Source organism: Schistocerca americana, chromosome 4, assembly GCF_021461395.2.
Source record: "Schistocerca americana isolate TAMUIC-IGC-003095 chromosome 4, iqSchAmer2.1, whole genome shotgun sequence".
In the NCBI taxonomy this organism is placed as follows: Eukaryota; Metazoa; Arthropoda; class Insecta; order Orthoptera; family Acrididae; genus Schistocerca; species Schistocerca americana.
The window spans coordinates 760,689,480-760,711,313 of NC_060122.1; the positions used below are offsets into that span (position 1 = coordinate 760,689,480).

The 21,834-nt window shown below is 38.0% G+C and overlaps 1 protein-coding gene across 2 annotated transcripts in view; it reads left to right on the plus strand.

The window, feature by feature from the left end:
- Window positions 1–5,076: 5,076 nt before the first annotated feature.
- LOC124612269 (OCIA domain-containing protein 1) overlaps window positions 5,077–21,834 on the plus strand; it is a 52,244-nt gene continuing 35,486 nt past the window's right edge. For both annotated transcript variants that reach the window (XR_006979519.1, XM_047140364.1), the window contains exons 1-3: window positions 5,077–5,210; window positions 5,304–5,427; window positions 13,190–13,370. Coding sequence is in view for 1 of the 2 variants with exons in the window: in XM_047140364.1 (XP_046996320.1) it covers window positions 5,109–5,210; window positions 5,304–5,427; window positions 13,190–13,370 (407 nt within the window). In the remaining variant the exon portion in view is untranslated. The remainder of the gene's footprint in view (window positions 5,211–5,303; window positions 5,428–13,189; window positions 13,371–21,834) is intronic.

A 21,834-nucleotide genomic window follows, 5' to 3' on the forward strand; every position in this document is an offset into this window, starting at 1 on the left:
AATACATAAAATACAATGAGAATAACCAGACATCATTATTTTATCCATGTTGAATCTCGGCTACTCTGTGTCCATTTATCATAGTTAGTGAGTGACTCAACCATCCACCATCTCTTTTGAAAATGTTTTATTTCAATGCCATAACCAATTTCTGTTTACCATGTTCATCTATCATTAGATGGCTAATATATTCAGTTAGATATTTTGATCAGCAGAATGTCATCTATTCCTCCAATAAAGCTAGGTTCACACATGCAACAAAGTGTAAACAAAGCTAATGGCAAACTGCAGTTGCAATGCAGTTGCATGTGTGGACTCACAGTTTTTAGTGGCGCAACTCAAGAGAAATAACTTTTGTCATGCCTCTGAAAGTTGAACTTGGTTGTATTTTGTTGCACCACTTTCCTTCCACTACTTCTCACTGGTGGCAGATTTCTAAATGCAAGCATTCTGTCTCATTCATCGCAGAGCAATTGCTGCTGTGCTCCTTTACATTTCAGTGTATTTTCATCTTATTATCGAAAAAAGTGAAAACAGTGGTCAGCAGATACACTTTTGCATCTTCTAGAGCTTCAAGAACAGCAACCCATGTTTGATTTTCTGCAGTAAAATCACGTATCCCATAACCTTAAGATTATTTATTTCCGACTAGCTAACAGTTTCATTACATACTCGAACATCAACATATAAAAGACTGAGAGGAAAAAAACATTTTTACACAGCACAGACTCAACTTGTCTTATGTGCGAAAGATATAAAGCATCAGAGGTATGACGAACTTCGTAATCTTTATTTCTTTTTGGATCCAACTTTTGGGTTTCTTCTTCCCTAAATTTAACTCTTATCACAGCGCTAATACCATAACTCTCACTATAACACTCATACCCACCCATATGATTTCAGTTGACTCCATATTAAAAGCTGTGCAAGTACATAGAATTTGTGGCATCCTGTGTGCACGGTAGCTTGTAATGCCATTACAGAAAACCACAAGCGGTGGCACCGCATTAGTTGAGTGTGTGTACCCGGCTAAAATTACAGTAAAAGGAGATTTTTAATTTTTTTTTAAATCCATATCGTTTCCAGGTCACTGTATCTACATCTATACTCTGCAAACCACTGTGAAGTGCATGGGAGAGGGTATGTCCCATTGTACCAGTTATTAGGATTTCTTCCTGTTCCATTCATGCATGGAGTGTGGAAGAATGATTGCTTGAAAGCATCTGTGCTTGCAGGAATTATTCTAACCATATCTTCACACTCCCTATGTGAGCAACATGTAGGGTCCATCAGTATCTCTGTGACACTCTCCTACAGGATAAACAAACCTGTGACCATTTGTACTGCCCTTCTCTGTATACGATCAATATCCCCAGTTAGTCCTATCTGGTATGACTTCCACACATTTGAGCAATATTCTAGAGCCGATCACAGGAGTGATTGGTAAGTAGTCTCCTTTGTAGACTGGTTGCATTTCCCTAGTATTCTACCAAAAACCGAAGTCTACCACTTGATTTACCCACAACTGAACCTATGTGATCATTCCATTTCATATCCCTTCAAAGTGTTACACCCAGGTATTTGTATGATTTGGCCAATTCCAACAGTGACTCTCTGATATTATAGTCCATAGGATACTATGTTTTTTCTCTTGAAGAAGGGCAAAATTTTGCATTTCTGAACATTTAAAGAAAGTTGCCAGTCTCTTCACCACTTTGAAATCTTATCAACATATGACAATATTTATGCAGCTTCTTTATAAAAAATTTCATCGTCTGCAAAAATCCTGATTTTACTGTTAATAATGTCTGCAAGGTGATTAGTATACAACATGAACACCAAGGGTCCTAACACTCTTCCCTGAGACTTATGCAAAGTTACTTCTACATTTGACGATGACTCTCCACCCAAGAAAATATGCTCCACCCTTCCTACCAAAAGGTTCTCAATCCAGTCACAAATTTCACTTGCTACCCCGTATGATCATACTTGTGACAATAAGCGTAGGTGTGTTACTGAGTAAAATGCGTTTCGGAATTCAAGAAATACAGCATCGGCATCCACCTGACCGCTTTGATCCAAAGCTTTCAGTATCTCATGTGATAAAAGTGCGAGTTGGGTTTCACATGATCGATGTTTTCGAAATCCATGCTGGTTATCATTGAGGTCATATTGGTTGAGCCGAGAATAAGTTCTAAAGCTGGCTTCACACTCGCAATTAGTGTGGCATCACAGGTCGTAGCTTTCTGTAGTGGCATCGTGAGCTACCATTTACACAAGGTAGCACAAATTCTATTTAGTTGCACAGCTTTCAATATGATGTCAACTGAAATCATGTGGGTGGATATGAATATTATAGTGCAGGTTATGGCGTTACAGTTGTGACAACGGTTAAATATAAGGAAGACGAAACCCAAATATTTGATCCGAAAATAGATTTCGCATAAGGACATGTCAGGAGCCACAAACACATTTATAAAAGAAATAACACTCCGAGACGAAAATGACATCTGCAATGGCAAACTAACCAACAGATGGCGCGTAAATAACATCTGCAGACATGCCACTCTTCCAAGATTTTAGAATCTTATTGTACTCGTTGATATAGGCATTTCGAATAACTAATTCTAAAGTTTAGCAGATACCACACCACACGCGACAGCTGTTTCGTGCATACAATCTGTAGTTTATATGATGTTTGGTCTCACAAACCACGAAGTTTATATGACTTACTTTCTTTGTTCCATGTATCAAGTTTATTTCTTTATTCATCCAAAAACCTTGTAAATTGTGGCATGCGTCACTGGTTTGCAAATATTGCCCCTCCCCCCTATCCACACATACACACACACACACACATACGCACTCTCTCTCTCTCTGCTCCAGAAATCAAACTATGTTGCTGCTCTTGCTGTTGCAGAAGCTGTGAAATTTTACCGGCTACCACTGTGATCACTTTTATTATAAATAAAACGAAAACACACTGAAATCGAATGGAGTACAGCAGCAATTACTCCACGATAACTACAACAGAATGCTCTTGGTTGGAAATACTGCCGTCAGGGAGCAGTAACGGAAGGAAATTGGCGCAACAAAATACAACCAAGTTCAACTTTTTATGGCATGACAAATGTTGCGTCTCTTAAGTTGTGCCAATACAAACTGGAAGTTAGCACATGCAACTGCAGTATGCCACGAACTGTGGTGACACTTTTTTTGCGTGAGTGAACCGGGCTTAAGGTTGTACAACAAATCGATGTCAAGGATATTGGACGGTAGTTACGTTGATCACTCCTACTACCCATCTTGCAGACGGATGTGATCTGTGCCTTTTTCCAAGAACTAGCACGATTTTTTGTTCGAGGGGCAGATCGTAACGAGAAGAGAGGATAATTCAGCAACAAAATCAGTACAGTATCTAACAGGGATTCCACCGGGGCCTGGAGCTTCGTTCCTGTCACTTCACCCCAAGGCACTGACAGGTTTCTCGGGAAGAAAGTTTTGATGGCTGAAGTCATTCGTCCGTTGTCGATCAAGTGACCCCACGCCCATTCCCTCCCGATACGCGGCCATACGCAGATCTTCATATTTCGTTTCGTCGTGGTTTCCGTGGTTGATTTCAGTTGTATTTTGTTCGTTAATTGTTATAAATTGTTTCGTTTCGTTATTTATTTTGTTAAAATTTATAATAAATGATGAAAGATTAATTGAAACAGTGAGGCAGGAGACTGAATTATACGACATGAGTGCACTAAATTAGTTGCCCTGTACTACACTTATAAAGTGGATTTTTATACATACCGGTATGGCATTTAATATTTAACAATGAAATGGATTGCAGTATGGCTGCAGCTTGTAAAGTGAAAAATGTATTGTAGGTAGAATCACATTGATTAGTAGGTGGAATTTATTTATAGTTGTCGGGCATTTGTAGCGTTTTGTAACGAAGTGGACTGAAACCTTGAGACACTGTAAGTTCTTTGCTTTAATGTTTGTTTGTGGCGGACTTATTTTTAGTAGCTCTGATCCAAGCATCATGGTCAACATTTGTGTGGTTTCATCGGCTAACCCAGTACAAATAAGGCACTCGAACTGTTAAAATCTTCATACAAAGCTTAAAGAAAATCTATAAATCTTGAAGGGAAAGGTACTGAGGGAGATACGACTATTGCACAAAAGTTTGCATTGGCCTAACAACTAAACTTAACCTTAAACAAACCAATACTTCACGGTGATGGCAGCTTGTAACACTGTGTTCCTTTTAGTGAGTCTGGTTTCAATTTGACGTAACAAATGAAAAAAAAAAGAAAACTGATTCTTCGACTTTCTAAAATATAAAATCCAGATTCCTCCTCCTCGAACTCATATTTTTCAGACCCACACATTTTTTTGGTTCTTGTTTTTTGCACTTCTGTCTTCCTCCTCAAATATGTACCCTATCCCTGCAAGCTGCAAACTATTTGAGCCGAATAAAAGCAATTTTTGTACAAATGTGAACTCTGTGTATATGAACTTCGTGCACTTCACGCATGCAAACAGTTGAACGTAATTCCCGCGGAAAAAACAGCTGCGGACAGCTATGCGAGCTGATATCACATGACTTGAATTGGCTTGTCGTGAGGTCGAAGGTCGTGACCAAGGACCAACGAGTTAAAATTTTAACTCGTTGCCAAGGAGGTATATAAACTAGCTCGTTGGTCGTGACGGTGCTTTGACAGCCAGTATGAATCGGCATAATTACCGTTACATTTTCTGTAGCTGTAACTGTGTGAAAGATTTTTGGATGAATAAAGAAATAACTTTTATGTGTTGACAAAGAGAACGTTATAAACGTTGTGGTTTGAGAGACCAAACATTGCATGAATTTGGGTTATATGTGGGCAATAGCTAGCTCACGAGTATGATGTGACAATTGTGAAACTAAAAATGACAGGTTTTTGAAATTCATACGTTAATGAAAATAATAAAATTATAAAAACCAATTTGTAACTGCAGCAGCATTTGATGTTGGCTGCCTTGGATTGTGCGTACCAGCCAGAGATCATTAATATCGACTTATTTAGTAAGTATCACTGATGTTATGTGAATGTGGATTGTAGATTGTAAACATGGCAGCTCCTGTAGGGATTGATGGGCTGGATCCACCGCAGAATCCTGATACTCACGCGGCTTCTCATGGCAGGCTTGATCCCCAGTTTTCACCTCAGATGGCAAGCCATCTCATATGTGAAATAAATGAAAGTGACATTTTGTATCGTTACTTTATTGTCAGAAATTCAGTGTTATTGTTTGCTTTATTTTAGCCTTACCGGCTTACGATGGAAGAAGTAAGAGTACTAAGACAATGCAACCGAGATAGTTTCTATCAGAGATCGTTACCTTTCGCAACAATTTTGGGTGGTACAACCTATTTAGCCGTGAAGTCAGGTGAGTGTAATTGTCAAGAGTGTGTTCAGATGAAGTAAACAATAGTGGCGTCGCATCACAAGAGAGAAAACATTTGCTGTAGCACCTAAGAAACATACTGTCATTGGTAAAATAAAGCAGTTTTTATCAATTTTGTAACAGTTTCGACAGGTTACATCATTGTGAATTTGAGTTTACTTCGTAGTCTGTAACTATCAGAATGTTATAGAAACTAACATAGATTTATATTTTTTACGCATACAGGGATTATCTTACAATGCTGTAGGTATTGCCATAATAATAACAAAATGAAAATAAATAGCGCGAAAGGCACATACTCACAAAATGTAAAAGTATGCTTTTATGAAGATAGGAAAGGTAGTAGGACGTGCTCTTCTTGAAAGAATCATCCTAGCATTTGCTAGAAGTAATTTAAACCTATGTCAGGATGGCCGAAACTCTACTCTCGGTTATGAGGTCAGTTTCAAAACGGCTGCACTCCTTCAGTTTGTATGGTTCCTATTGTACAGGATTCTTTGATATTCCCACAATTTGCTCTTGATAATTTATAAACATAATTTTGCCCTTCATTACTGCATAGATCAAGTACACTTGCTGGCGACTCCACAGCCTTAAACGTGCTTCAATAGCCTAACTCCAATTTGTCCAGAAAACTGACTCAGTGCCCATAAACATACTGGTATGCCTCATGCTTGTATTCGTACTTGTCTTCATATCCTCCTGTTAGTCAGCTGGAAAAAAACTGACAGCATTCTCCCCCATCCCATAATGAGTAACCCAGGAGAATGACAATACATTATTGACCTCCACTAGAGATCTCAATACATGATTTTCTTGTAAAAATTTTGTAATGTTGCAGAGTGTTGCAGTTATCACCTTTCATCATTAGCCAGTACTCTGAGTCCACTATGTAGTCCTTTAATCTGTGGTATGCATTACTTTTGAAGACTGTTTTAACTAGCCTACTTTTTATTATATTTTAATAATGTGATTCAGCTCCTTGGGCTATTTGAAATACAGTTTTTTCCCTGATGGAAAAAGCTTTTGATGTTTACTTGTTTTCCTTTGGTGATTGGAAGTCCGAACTGGTTCCTGTTCAGTGATTATGTAGAGAACTGTTAGTGAAATATTTGGCAATGTTTTTTCTGTTATGGACACAGATTGATTCATGTACTCACTTGGTACAGTAAGGATAGCCATTTTTAACTGTTTTATCCGGTGAGCTTGACTGCTACTTCTAGATAGTTATTATTCTTAATGTCCTTTTCCTGCAGTTTAAAAAGTGTTCCCATGTTTTTTAACTTTGATCCTAAGAAAAGAATCACATACTAGCTAAAAATACGGTGTATGTAGGCACACTATGAGTGCAAGACATTGACTCACAAACTGATGGTAGAACAGTAGAACCCTACAAACAATTAGTGATTAGATACTGTTTACTCAATAGACTTGTAGTGAAGAATTCCTCGAGAATATATAAGAGGATAGAAAATGAAGTAGGCCCCTAACTATAGTTTGATAGGTTACATTATCACAGATGTCAGCTTGATCTTACTAATAAAACCGAAATCTCGTAGAAACTGATAGCACATGAAGGAGTAGGTAGCATTGGCCTTATGTATATGTGTGTGTGTTAGCTATTTTCATGTTCATGTGATGATTTGCATGATTGGTGGTAGTGGTAGTAATAACAATAATGAGCAAGCCATTTTACATTTGCATGTAAAGTATTTGAGAATAGATGTGAATTAGTAATTCCTACAGAGCACCTGTCATACATTACAAAAATAGAAATTATTCTGTGGGCTGTCTGTTGCTCTTTTCCTCAGTTACAGGTAATGATGTTCATGGAAAAGATTTATATTCTGTATATGTCCAAACCCAATATGATTTCGAATGCTAGATGATCCGCCATTGTTGAACCAGTGATTTCAGAAAAACGTGCTCCACAGGCCTAGTAGGTTAATTTTGAAAACTTACAAATGGTTTTCTTATTACAGATAACTGAATGAGACAATAAAAGTTCTGATAAAATTAGATAAAGATCTCCAATAGATACAGATGCCAGTTAGTCCTCCTCCACTGAAATGCTGCACAGAATCTGCAGAGCATTTCATCCCATAGCAGATTATCTTCACTCCCATTTAATGCATATTTGTTACTCAGTGTGTCTTAGTCGTTTACAATTGATGAACTGGATATGCATGTGCAAGGGGCCTGAATCCATTCTGTAATTAGCGATAGGCCTACTGAAGGCTTCCTTAGTTTACCAGTAGGTGTCATGGCTTGACCACCTTAAAATAACTACTAGGTGTACAACTGCTTTCAGATCTTTAAATGGCTCGTTCACCAGTGCATCTAACACTTCTTGTTATGAAGTCATGCCTCCTGGAATGACAAGATCTGTGTTCAGTTTCAGTATTTCTGCCTTTACTGTGGGTGTCAGATGCCCCTTGATAGCATTAGGGATCCACATCCTAGCCTTCTGCTCCAGTGCTCCAGACTGTATGGAGCCAACCTGTAATGAACTCATTAATGTATCCTTGAAATGGAATACGACACCAGGCAGCAGCTTTTCCTGTGGCATAGTTTCATGATTGAGGATGGCATATGGTCACATCTTTGTTCCATTGGCAAGCATGCATAACATCATGGTGATTCGGAATTTCTCACTGCATGTAGTGCAAATCAATACACTTTCAGCACCTTTCTCTTCACTGTTGTACCAGGTGGCATCTTGAAATAAACAGAAGTCTCGTCAGCATTTCCAATTTGCCCTAAAAGGCAAGCATGTTCCTTTTTCAGTCGTATAATCCGATACTGATCCTCTACCAGTTTCTCGACATTTAATGCCGGAGGACGCAGAGCAAGGTACATTCAATGGCACAGCAGAAGTACGTGGTGTCTCATCACCCCAGTACACTATACATAGTTCACTTTAAATTGGTCACTGTGATCTTGTGCTAATTCATGTGCTTTATTTCATATGGCATCACAGGAAACTGCCATTACTTCTTTTCATTTCTCGTGCACCAATGCTTCTGCTTCCATTTCAATAATTTTGAAATGTCTGCTTCCATTTCAATAATTTTGAAATGTCCACTCTGTGGACCACTGAAAGCTTTTGTAGCTGGCTTCACATTTTTCAAACATTCTTCTTTTCACCACTTCCTAAAATTGGCTTATGTCGCTCCACACTTCATTGAATCCGCACAATTGTTTGTTCTTTCTGCATGGTGAAAACCATGATTTTGAAATTTGCATCATAGCAACACCTGTTGAAAAATTTTATTTTGAACTATGTTGTTCCACACTACGATCTATTGCACACTTTACTATGCGGTTTAGAGGTGTGATGTCGAAAGTTAAACAATTACTGATGTAAAATATTTGTCACAATAAACAATTAATGCTATCATACCACAATGCTCAAAGTGCATGTATAAGTTCAAGGCTAAAGTAGTAGATGTAGCAGAGAGTAGAGTTATGGTTTAATGGAAGCTCGATGTTTATTTGGTCACGAAAAGAAACTCGACATCATGTGCTGTGAGTGCAAAAAGACCCCCTACAGCTGGGTGTGATATTTCAGGAAATAACCTCATCTTGAATTCAGAGATATATGATTATTCATAAGTAGTGGTGATTTTACTAAATGGGCACAGACTGCAGGAAACAATCCCTAAAGGGTAAGAATCAAAAGAAAGTGATAGATGCATATGGCTGGAAAGTCTTTCCAATGGAACTACACCCACTAGAAGGCTGACTTAAAAGATCTTTAACAGTGCAGATTTCAGTGATTTAAAGGGCTCATGAAATTGCGCCAGGGAAGTTGGAACATTCTGTCTGTACTAGTGTTCTAGCTCTGCACTCAAGAGAGCATTGAGTGTGATGCACCATTATCTGGTAGACCTTTGCACCACCAAAGACATGTGTTTCAGAAGGGAGGCACAGTCACCTGCAGGAAGTGCAGATATGCCTTGTTGTGGGGTATTGTGGAAGAATGGTTGGTCACATGATGCTGTTAACAATAATCCCTCCCCACCCATCAATGCTGAACCAGTATTGATGGTTCGCTGCCACCAAGCCTTGGGGATTATGTGTAGTACATATGTGGGTTTTGTGAAGGTTGACAATACTGCCCTTTGTAAAGATAACCTCATCAAAGAACAGGATGATTGACAGAAATTCCAGCATAATGGAGGCCTGTGCAATGAACCATCAACAAAACCTTTGCCACGGTGGTAGGTCTGTAGTTAATAAGGCCGGCATTCATTATAAGTAATATAGATAGTGGCAGTTGTCATGGGAAATGTTCCACACAAGTGTCTGGCTTACCCCATGCTGGCAGGCCACCTGTCTATGATCACTGTTAAATATCTTTTATCTCTACCTTAAAGTCAGTGTACCTCCTTTGGAATGCATTTCTGGCCTTATTCCCTCAGGTGTCATTTTCTGCAGTTTGGCCTCATTTTGCAAAAGCATCCAGTATACTCGTATTAAATCTACTGTACATAAAGATGTTACAGATCTATTGAACCTACAAGTATCGGATGTTGGCTTTACCTTCCTCAGCTAAAGTCTGGACCAGTGCCAGTGGCACTCACGGTGCTATTTATCTACTGATGGTAGATTGGCATTGTGTCAATTACAGGTAGCAAATGGGACGATACTTTCATGTAACAGATGAGAGATGAAAATATTAATTTCTATCATTCTCTTTTTTTTTTTTAAGGAGATGGGACCTGGATAAACTAAAAGAACCAGAGGTTGTACAGAGATTCAGGGAGAGCATAAGGGAGCAATTGACAGGAATGGGGGAAATAAATACAGTAGAAGAAGAATGGGTAGCTTTGAGGGATGAAGTAGTGAAGGCAGCAGAGGATCAAGTAGGTAAAAAGACGAGGGCTAGTAGAAATCCTTGGGTAACAGAAGAAATATTGAATTTAATTGATGAAAGGAGAAAATATAAAAATGCAGTAAGTGAAACAGGCAAAAAGGAATACAAACGTCTCAAAAATGAGATCGACAGGAAGTGCAAAATGGCTAAGCAGGGATGGCTAGAGGACAAATGTAAGGATGTAGAGGCCTATCTCACTAGGGGTAAGATAGATACCGCCTACAGGAAAATTAAAGAGACCTTTGGAGATAAGAGAACTACTTGTATGAATATCAAGGGCTCAGATGGAAACCCAGTTCTAAGCAAAGAAGGGAAAGCAGAAAGGTGGAAGGAGTATATAGAGGGTCTATACAAGGGCGATGTACTTGAGGACAATATTATGGAAATGGAAGAGGATGTAGATGAAGATGAAATGGGAGATACGATACTGCGTGAAGAGTTTGACAGAGCACTGAAAGACCTGAGTCGAAACAAGGCCCCCGGAGTAGACAATATTCCATTGGAACTACTGCCGGCCGTGGGAGAGCCAGTCCTGACAAAACTCTACCATCTGGTGAGCAAGATGTATGAAACAGGCGAAATACCCTCAGACTTCAAGAAGAATATAATAATTCCAGTCCCAAAGAAAGCAGGTGTTGACAGATGTGAAAATTACCGAACTATCAGCTTAATAAGTCACAGCTGCAAAATACTAACACGAATTCTTTACAGACGAATGGAAAAACTAGTAGAAGCCAACCTCGGGGAAGATCAGTTTGGATTCCGTAGAAACACTGGAACACGTGAGGCAAAACTGACCTTACGACTTATCTTAGAAGAAAGATTAAGGAAAGGCAAACCTACATTTCTAGCATTTGTAGACTTAGAGAAAGCTTTTGACAATGTTGACTGGAATACTCTCTTTCAAATTCTAAAGGTGGCAGGGGTAAAATACAGGGAGCGAAAGGCTATTTACAATTTGTACAGAAACCAGATCGCAGTTATAAGAGTCGAGGGACATGAAAGGGAAGCAGTGGTTGGGAAGGGAGTAAGACAGGGTTGTAGCCTGTCCCTGATGTTGTTCAATCTGTATATTGAGCAAGCAGTAAAGGAAACAAAAGAAAAATTCGGAGTAGGTATTAAAATTTATGGAGAAGAAATAAAAACTTTGAGGTTCGCCGATGACATCGTAATTCTGTCAGAGACAGCAAAGGACTTGGAAGAGCAGTTGAATGGAATGGTCAGTGTCTTGAAAGGTGGATATAAGATGAACATCAACAAAAGCAAAACAAGGATAATGGAATGTAGTCTAATTAAGTCGGGTGATGCTGAAGGAATTAGATTAGGAAGTGAGGCACTTAAAGTAGTAAAGGAGTTTTGCTATTTGGGGAGCAAAATAACTGATGATGGTAGAAGTAGAGAGGATATAAAATGTAGGCTGGCAATGGCAAGGAAAGCGTTTCTGAAGAAGAGAAATTTGTTAACATCCAGTATTGATTTAAGTGTCAGGAAGTCATTTCTGAAAGTATTCGTATGGAGTGTAGCCATGTATGGAAGTGAAACATGGACGAGAAATAGTTTGGGCAAGAAGAGAATAGAAGCTTTCGAAATGTGGTGCTACAGAAGAATGCTGAAGATTAGATGGGTAGATCACATAACTAATGAGGAAGTATTGAATAGGATTGGGGAGAAGAGAAGTTTGTGGCACAACTTGACCAGAAGAAGGGATCGGTTGGTAGGACGTGTTCTGAGGCATCAAGGGATCACCAATTTAGTATTGGAGGGCAGCGTGGAGGGTAAAAATCGTAGGGGGAGACCAAGAGATGAATACACAAGCAGATTCAGAAGGATGTAGGTTGCAGTAGGTACTGGGAGATGAAAAAGCTTGCACAGGATAGAGGAGCATAGAGAGCTGCATCAAACCAGTCTCAGGACTGAAGACCACAACAACAACATCATTCTCTTCTTTGCTGTTGTCATAAATGTTTGACTTTTTCCAAATATGTCATGAATTAAAAGGTTGTGGCTATGTTGGGACCTAACAGTACAGCTTCAGTTGCAGCAGCTGACTATTTGTAATAAATATTTATACAAATATTCAGCTGCTTTTTTTAATATGCCACAGTTTCCAAGGGTGTGGTTAAGCTGGGACAGAGACAGATTAAATTTATTATCATCATTTTCACAAATATTTGATCGCTTTTTTGCCGAGTATGTCACAAATTGAGGCTGTGGTTGAAATGGAATGTGAGGGTTTGGTTGTGAGTTAGCAAAGCAAATAGATGTGAAAGCTAAAATACCTCATTCTGGCGACAGACAAATCTGTAGCTTAACGCAAGGCCTAGATTGGACTAAAATGCAACAGTTTTACTCACACAAAATAAATTTAAAATCTGCATTGTGACGTAAATTTGAGTATTTCACCCAAAAGTCACAAGTTAAGAGTTTGTAGTTAGTTTGGGACCTAATACCACAGCTTAAATTAAATTTATAATCATAGTTATCAAAATATTCGTCTATTTCTTCCGCTTGTGTGACAATATTACGTGAAACACACCGTCTGCTCCCTGCTCTCTCATTGGCTATAAAGAGTCAGCAGGCAACACACCCTCTTTCTTCCCATTGTCCCCCAGAGTTAGCACTGACAACATTTGCTGCACTAATCATGTAAGTATGCCACAGCCCTGGTCTAGACCTTTAATGCTCTCCTCTAATGTTGCTTATAGAAACTGACTGATTTTGAAGTGAGAATATAGTGAAATATGTTTTCTATTGTGTACATATAGTTGCTAAAATTTGACAAAAAATTGTATCATATCCTCCATTCATTTCTACTACATAACAAAACATACCTGTAACTATACATACTACTTCCCTTGTTTGTAGGTTACTTCAAGGCTCACCCTCGTTTTGGTGCCACCCCAAAAGTCATTGTGGCAGGCCTCTTGGGTTATTTTGTAGGGAAAGTATCATACCAGAGCAGATGTGCTGAGAAATTGATGCAGCTTCCCAACAGTCGTATTGGAGAAGCTCTAAGGCAAAGGAAGAGACAAGGAAATCAAGAAATGTGAGGACAGGTTTTAACTGTAATTTTTACAATATAATTGGATAAAAAATATATTGTAATTTTGAGCATTAGTTCGTTGTACAATTGTAAACCATTTCTAATGATGAATCACCAATTTGTTGTTATAAGCTCATTATTTGTTTTTTTTGTATACTACTATGCCAGTCTCTTTAATTATACTTAGAACTGTAATAGTTGCTTCTAAATAGTGCTCCCTAACATGAGGACAGAAACAGAACTAGGGGGAAATAATGGGTTGTATGTGTGAATAAAGTGTCTGGTACCATGGACGGACATATATTTGTAATCTACAAGCAATGTGTGTGTGTGTGTGTGTGTGTGTGTGTGTGTGTGTGTGTGGGGGGGGGGGGGGGGGGGGGTTTATGGTCACCAGTCCATGTAATTTGATAAATTACTTACATATGTATTTTGAGTCATCTACATGTAAAGCCATATTTTGCAAACCAGTGGGCACTGTGAAGTGCTTGGTAGAAGATAATTTCCATTGACCACAACTTAGGATTTCTTCCTTTCCATTCACATAATAGAGTCCCGTAAGAATGACTGCTTGAATGCTTTTGTGCATGCTGGAGTTAGTCTTATTTTGTCTTGTAGCAGTCTATACAAGAACAATGTGTATGGGGCTGTAGTACATGTGTATTCATTGCTTCGTGCTTGTTCTTGTAACATTGTAAGCAGTAGGCTTTCACGGAATAGTTGCTGTTACTCTCTTAAAGTGTCTATTAATTCAGGTTTTTCAGCATTTCTGTGATGTTATTACATGAGCCAGATACTTAGAAGTTAGAGATTGATCAGTTGCATGTAGATGAATTCATGTTAATGCAACATAACTGAGGAAAGGGAGAGTAGCTATATACACAATAACACAATAAGTGGAGTGAAGTCACAGGCCACACACCACAGTGAATACCACATTGACCACCTAATTTGAATGCTGCACTTCAATAATAGACTTGGAAATATACAGTGCAACAGTTCTGACACTCTGTAGTAACAGCAGAAATGCTTAAAGGAGTTACTAATAATACTTAGTTGAAATAACTGAGAAATGATAGTATGTGGTGATTTCAGTAAAGAGTTCATCTTAGATAGTTCTGATCGAGGATATTTGGAGTAACTTTTATGTGACTACCTCAATAACATTCCCGACAAGAATGGGACATAGTGCTACAGTGACTGATAATTTATTTTTAAATATGTCTTTACTGAAATAGATGTTAGCCCCATAATACGTGGTTTATTTGTTGATGATGGTCAAATGGCAGCTATAAAGCATCCTCATCAGTCATATTCAAGTAAGAAAGGAAAAGGAAATTTCACAGATTTCTAAATGCTTACTTAGTTTCACCATTAAGAGTGACTTAACATCATAAAAAGGTAGTAGTAGTTCACTAAGGATACACAGTAGAGAAATTTCTTTTCTAAAGACACTATTACAACCTTATGAACCCAGTTTTTCCTCTACAACATGTGATGGGCATTGCAGTGGAAGCCAAAAGAAAGCTTGGCTGATTTATGGGATCAAAAGACCAGGTACTAGAGAGAGTGAGCTTTATTTAGTGCAAAGGGCTAGCTCTAATTAACGCTTAAAAATACATTACAAGCAGCAGCAGTATTGCAGAATTCTTCAGTGTGTCTTTAAAAAGCCATAAACTATATACTGTCCTCAAAAAATTCGAAATTAAGAACAAGGCAAAAACAATTTGGACAAAATTAGGCATGAAACAAATGAACTCGGCAAGACAAATGATAAGTATAGCAGTAAAACAAATGATATAAAATTAAAATCATTGGCTCCTAAACTCTTCATATCTGTAGCTGAAAACACAGGAATAACAAAAATATGTCCGTCAAAAGCAAATCCCATAGACTTGTTTATGTAGGCAATCCATACTCCACCATCAGACGTTGGTATTGCCAACTCATCTCTTTGAGAGATCATGAAACTCATTGGTCTCAAAAAGTAGTTACTTTTCTGTGTATACTGGTATCTCAGTCAAAGTACTGAAATATTGGGCTGACTTTTTTTGTGTAATCCTTAACTTTGTAATGAGTCAATGAGTCAAGGTGCTTTTGCTGGAAGAGTGAAGTATGCACTACATCAGTATAAATATGTGGAGATAAGCAGCAGACCTCTAATAATAAGCTGAGCATCTGCCTTTTAATTATAATTTCACCTGCCTCAAGATGACTGGGTGTTTGTGTTGTCCACATCATTTCATCATTATTCATGAAAGTGGCGAGATTGGGCTGAGCAAAGGTTGGAAATTTGTACGGGCACTGATAAATGCACAGTTGAGCACCCCACAACCCAATAATAATAATAATAATAATAATAATAATAATAATAATAATAATAATAATCTAATTATAAACAAATTTCCCTCATTCCATGTTCTAAAAAGTTTTTGAGAAAATAGTTCACAGCAAAATATTAAGCCATCTTTCTGAGAACAGCCTCTTTACAGCAGTTCAGTTTGACGTAGGAATGCAATGTATGATGTTACAAACTCAATTATAGAAGAACTAAGCAACAAAATTTATCTTGTTGGAATTCTCAGTGATTTTTCCATGGCCTTTGATTATGTAGATCATACAATTCTGATGGGGAAACAAGATTGGTATGGCATCTTTGCATGGATGGAACCATAACACCAAAAAAAGACTCTTCAGGAACAGTAATACATGCTGCTGACATTAGTACATTGATAAGGGGCCCACATGCAACTGCACCAGACACTGCCAGGGGAATAATGGAACAAGTTTATGATTTGTTTACAGAAAACGGTGAACCGTTAATCTTGCTGAGCTTGTATTATGCAATTAGAGATACAGTAAAATCTCCTTTTTACACTTTTCAACAGACTGACCCAAAAAAGTGTAAAATATAGAAAAAGACGAAGACTGCCAACTTTAGTGTTTTCACCAGTATTGCTTTACATGTTGTATTTAATGTAGCTTTATAATGATCATCAGTAAGAAGCAGTACATTACAACACAAATATCTTTTTATTGTATTTTCAAGAAAGAGTATTGCTTCCACATTTTATTTTAGCCATTGGACATATTTGGAATGAAGAAGGAAACATGTGTTTGAGTGTGTTAATACTCACCCACTGCCTTCGTGATTACCACAAATGTGCCTTACTGACCAGGTTTAGCACCATGCGCCTCCTGGCACTTTCCAAATATTAAAACCATGCTTACAGGATAACATTTTGACTCCATTCCTGACACTGAGGGGCCCACGACAGAGCAGCTGAAAGTGCTTCCTAATGAATCCTTCCAGAAATGTTTCCAGTCAACGTTTGGGATAAGTGCATTGCCAGCCAAGGACAGCACTTTAAAGGAGATTAACTCAAATTACGTGTACTTTGTTTCTAATAAAATTATTTACCGTAATTTCTTCTAATAAAATTATTTACCATAATTTCTTCTAATAAAATTATTTACCATAATTTCTTCTAATAAAATTATTTACCATAATTTCTAATCACACCTCATACGTGCAGATAAGAAATTTTATGTATCTGTTAATGCCTGGTTGGTACATATGGCACTGGGTGGACAATTCATGCTAAGTCATTCCCCAGTGACCACTCACAATGAGTATCAGCACGTCAGCTACTACAAATCGAAGTTTCTCTCTTTTAGTACCAAGGAGGAATTTTCTGTTTACCATAATGTGCAGGTGGCAGAACAAGAAATAATATCTTATTGAGAACTATGTGGTTGTCACTCTCAAAGTCAACTGTCAAAGAACGTTATCGTGCATGGTGCGAGAGCCACACCTTCTGATGTAGTTAGTAAATTCTCTAAGATTTTGTGCATCTATACATCTGTTATGAAAGGATACTATATCTATGGAGTAGAAAGCCAGATATGGGTCCTTGGGAAGTTGTTCGAGGGTGTTGCCCTGTTGGTTCCTGGATCTCATATTGATATATGCTCTGAAAATGGGCCCATCTCTTTAGTCTTAGCACAACTTTTTTTTCCATCAATGCCAGATCATTCCATGTCAATTCAGACAGAAAAATTCTCACCTAACATCTCAGATTTAGATGAAACTAGACTTACTTGTTTTCCTGTTAGCTATTTTCATCTCTCCATTTCCCGTTTATAGCACTACAAAGTTTGTAAGTTTTGTTGGTTTTAACATTGTCATGACACAAATTGACACTTGCACACATTTGGAAATTAAATTACCTCATTTACCATTCAGATTGTAAAATTTGATGGTAATATTTACTGTAGTATAAGGATTGTAAAAGAAAAGGGGGAAAATCCTCATACCTATAAATAGAACAATTAAGACAGGAAAAGAAATTTATTTTTATCTATGTAGTTTATATTGCAAAAGACGTGGTTTCTACATTACACTAAATATGACTTGAATGGAAAAGGGTAATCTCAAATATTCTTTTTTGCAAAATGACCCTCAAAGTATTGTCTTTCACTTAGGAAAATAAAATTAATGAAGTGATTGTTCATCTTTTGTTTTTCATTTTAGCAACAGATAAATGTTTTTAGTTTTTGCTTGAGAATTTCACATAAACTACTGAAATTTCAAAGGTCTGAAACAATCTGTGTTTAAAAATGTAAGCGACTGAACTGATGAAAGGAGCAGGCTCAACCAACAATATTGAAAAAAAGTTAAAGTTGATTCAGTTTTTTAAAATAGCAATGCTTGTGGTAAGCATAATTTGTTTCAGTTGTTGTTGTGGTCTTCAGTCCTGAGACTGGTTTGATGCAGCTCTCCATGCTACTCTATCCTGTGCAAGCTTCTTCATCTCCCAGTACCTACTGCAACCTACATCCTTCTGAATCTGCTTAGTGTATTGATCTCTTGGTCTCCCTCTACGATTTTTACCCTCCACGCTGCCCTCCAATGCTAAATTTGTGATCCCTTGATGCCTCAAAACATGTCCTACCAACCGATCCCTTCTTCTAGTCAAGTTGTGCCACAAACTTCTCTTCTCCCCAATCCTATTCAATACCTCCTCATTAGTTACGTGATCTACCCACCTTATCTTCAGCATTCTTCTGTAGCACCACATTTCGAAAGCTTCTATTCTCTTCTTGTCCAAACTGGTTATCGTCCATGTTTCACTTCCATACATGGCTACACTCCATACAAATACTTTCAGAAACGACTTCCTGACACTTAAATCTATAATCGATGTTAACAAATTTCTCTTCTTCAGAAACGCTTTGCTTGCCATTGCCAGTCTACATTTTATATCCTCTCTACTTCGACCATCATCAGTTATTTTACTCCCTAAATAGCAAAACTCCTTTACTACTTTAAGTGTGTCATTTCCTAATCTAATCCCCTCAGCATCACCCGATTTAATTTGATTACATTCCATTATCCTCGTTTTGCTTTTGTTGATGTTCATCTTATATCCTCCTTTCAAGACACTGTCCATTCCATTCAACTGCTCTTCCAAGTCCTTTGCTGTCTCTGACAGAATTACAATGTCATCGGCGAACCTCAAAGTTTTTACTTCTTCTCCATGAATTTTAATACCTACTCCGAATTTTTCTTTTGTTTCCTTTACTGGTTGCTCAATATACAGATTGAATAACATCGGGGAGAGGCTACAACCCTGTCTCACTCCCTTCCCAACCACTGCTTCCCTTTCATGCCCCTCGACTCTTATAACTGCCATCTGGTTTCTGTACAAATTGTAAATAGCCTTTCGCTCCCTGTATTTTACCCCTGCCACCTTCAGAATTTGAAAGAGAGTATTCCAGTTAACGTTGTCAAAAGCTTTCTCTAAGTCTACAAATGCTAGAAACGTAGGTTTGCCTTTTCTTAATCTTTCTTCTAAGATAAGTCGTAAGGTTAGTATTGCCTCACGTGTTCCAACATTTCTACGGAATCCAAACTGATCTTCCCCGAGGTCCGCTTCTATCAGTTTTTCCATTCGTCTGTAAAGAATTCGCGTTAGTATTTTGCAGCTGTGACTTATTAAACTGATAGTTCGGTAATTTTCACATCTGTCAACACCTGCTTTCTTTCGGATTGGAATTATTATATTCTTCTTGAAGTCCGTGGGTATTTCGCATGTCTCATACATCTTGCTCACCAGATGGTAGAGTTTTGTCATGACTGGCTCTCCCAAGGCCATCAGTAGTTCTAATGGAATGTTGTCTACTCCCGGGGCCTTGTTTCGACTCAGGTCTTTCAGTGCTCTGTCAAACTCTTCACGCAGTTGTTTCAGTAACTTTTTAATATTTTCTCAATAGAGGACACACACTCCTCTAAGTTCTTCCAGTTGATGTTTCAAGTGGTTCAACAATAAGCCCGTGAACTGGAACCAGAAAATATCGCCTCACTTCTGCCAACGGAATGACAATAAAAGATCTGAAGGATGCATGAATTGTACAGCAACATCATGATCTGTTGTATTTAGTTTAATGATTATCCCGAATTAGCACTTATTACAGTATTTACAAGCTATGTATATATCTTTATGCGATAAAGTTTTCTTCTCATGCAGAAGGTTGACACCTGCGCAGTCTGAGCATCTTGTCACAGTCCAAGCAATGTTCCCCCTTCCCAACAAATTTCCATTTTTTTCCAAGGTTGACAATTTATTTCTTAAATTATCTTTGAAGATGGGCTCCACATCACTGCTGATCTCCTTTCTTCCAAGTTTCCTAAAGAATCTAATTATTGAAAGTTACCAGTACCATGGGGAAGTGCGTTGGGAGTGGATGACAGAATGGTAGAAGGGGAGGATGTGGGAGAGAAGGTGTGGATATATGATGAGTGAAGGTAGGGTCGTGTAGCAAGGTGGAGGTGGGTGAGGGGCTGGGCATTTGTAACCAGGAGGATTTGTAAGGACAAAGGATGTGTTGCAAGGATAACTCCCATCGATGTAGTCCAGATAGCATGGGTAGTGAAGCTGCCAGTGAAATCAAACTGTTGTGCTCAGCAGTATTTTCCACCACTGGGTGGTCAGCTCTGCTCTTGGCCGAACACCAGCTTTCCTGAACTGCATGCATGGGAATTATCCTTGCAACATATCCTCTGTTCCTGTAATGTTCCTGGCTTCAATCTCTACTAAGATTAGAATACAGGAAAGTTTACAAAACCCATAGGAAGTCAAATATTGTCTGCATTAGATAAATTTCTTTCAGTGCTTTAGTGTTAACATCACCAAATTAAGTTTTATTTTATGTCTGAAGAGTCCAAAAGTCCAATACATGCCTCCCTTAACAAAATTCATGCACTGCCTGGAATCAGAGGTGTCCATAATTTTGAACAGGAACATTGTTTAGGAAACATGGAAACTTGGAAGATCAATAGTGACAGGGAGCTCACCTTGAAAGATAATTTAAGGAATAAATTGGCATCCTTTGTAGAGAAGAAAACTGATCCCATAACAAAATGTACATAGCTTGTAAATATTAAATTTTCTGGTAATTTGGGATAATCATTAAACTGAATACAACAGTGTGTGATGTTACTGTACTTTGTATATCATTCAGATCTCTCACCATCATTTTATTATCCCAAGTGAAGTGATATTTTTCTGGTTCCAGCTCTTCATGTGTTCACGGTCATTGAACCATCTAAAAAATCAGCTGGAAGAATATAACAATTTTCAGAGGAATATGTATCCCCAGCTCAAAAATATATCACTTTTGCACATTACATCAACTGTGTGACATGTTGTTTAAAAGATTAAATTAACTGTAACTAACTTTTAAATATTGTTGGTTGTGAGCCTGTTTCTGTAAGTTCAGTCACTTACAATTGCAGCTTTACCACCAATGTACTGTTCAGATCTTGTGAAATTTCAAGGTTTATTTTAGGTTCTCAAGAAGAAATTAAAAAAGTTTATCTGTTGGAGTCAGCTGGTGTGGCTGAGCGGTTCTAGGCGCTTCAGTCTGGAACTGCGCGACCTCTATGGTTGCAGGTTCGAATCCTGCCTCAGGCGTGGATGTGTGTGATGTCCTTAGGTTAGCTAGGTTTAAGTAGTTCTAAGTTTTAGGGGTCTGATGACCTCAGATGTTAAGTCTCATAGTACTCAGAGCCATTTTATCTGTTGAAAAAAGAAAATAAAGGGAACAAACAGCATATGAGTCCTATTTTCCTAAGTGAAAGACCATGCTTTGAGGTTTATGTTTCAGAAAAGGAATTTAGAGTGTGTCTCTTTCCATTTATGTGATATTCAGTGTAACGGAGAAACAATGTATTTTCACAAACTGAACTATATAGATGAAAGTATACCTTTTATTTCCTGTGCTGATGGTTATATTCACAGATATGAGGCTTTGTTCTTTCTATACCATAGAGTATAACCACCAAATTTTACAATTTAAATGATAAATAAAGAAATGGTAACTTACTTTCTAAGTGGTAGCAAATGTCATTTTGTACAGCCAGTGTTAAAAAGACAAAATTTCCAAATGTTGAAGTGCTGTAAAA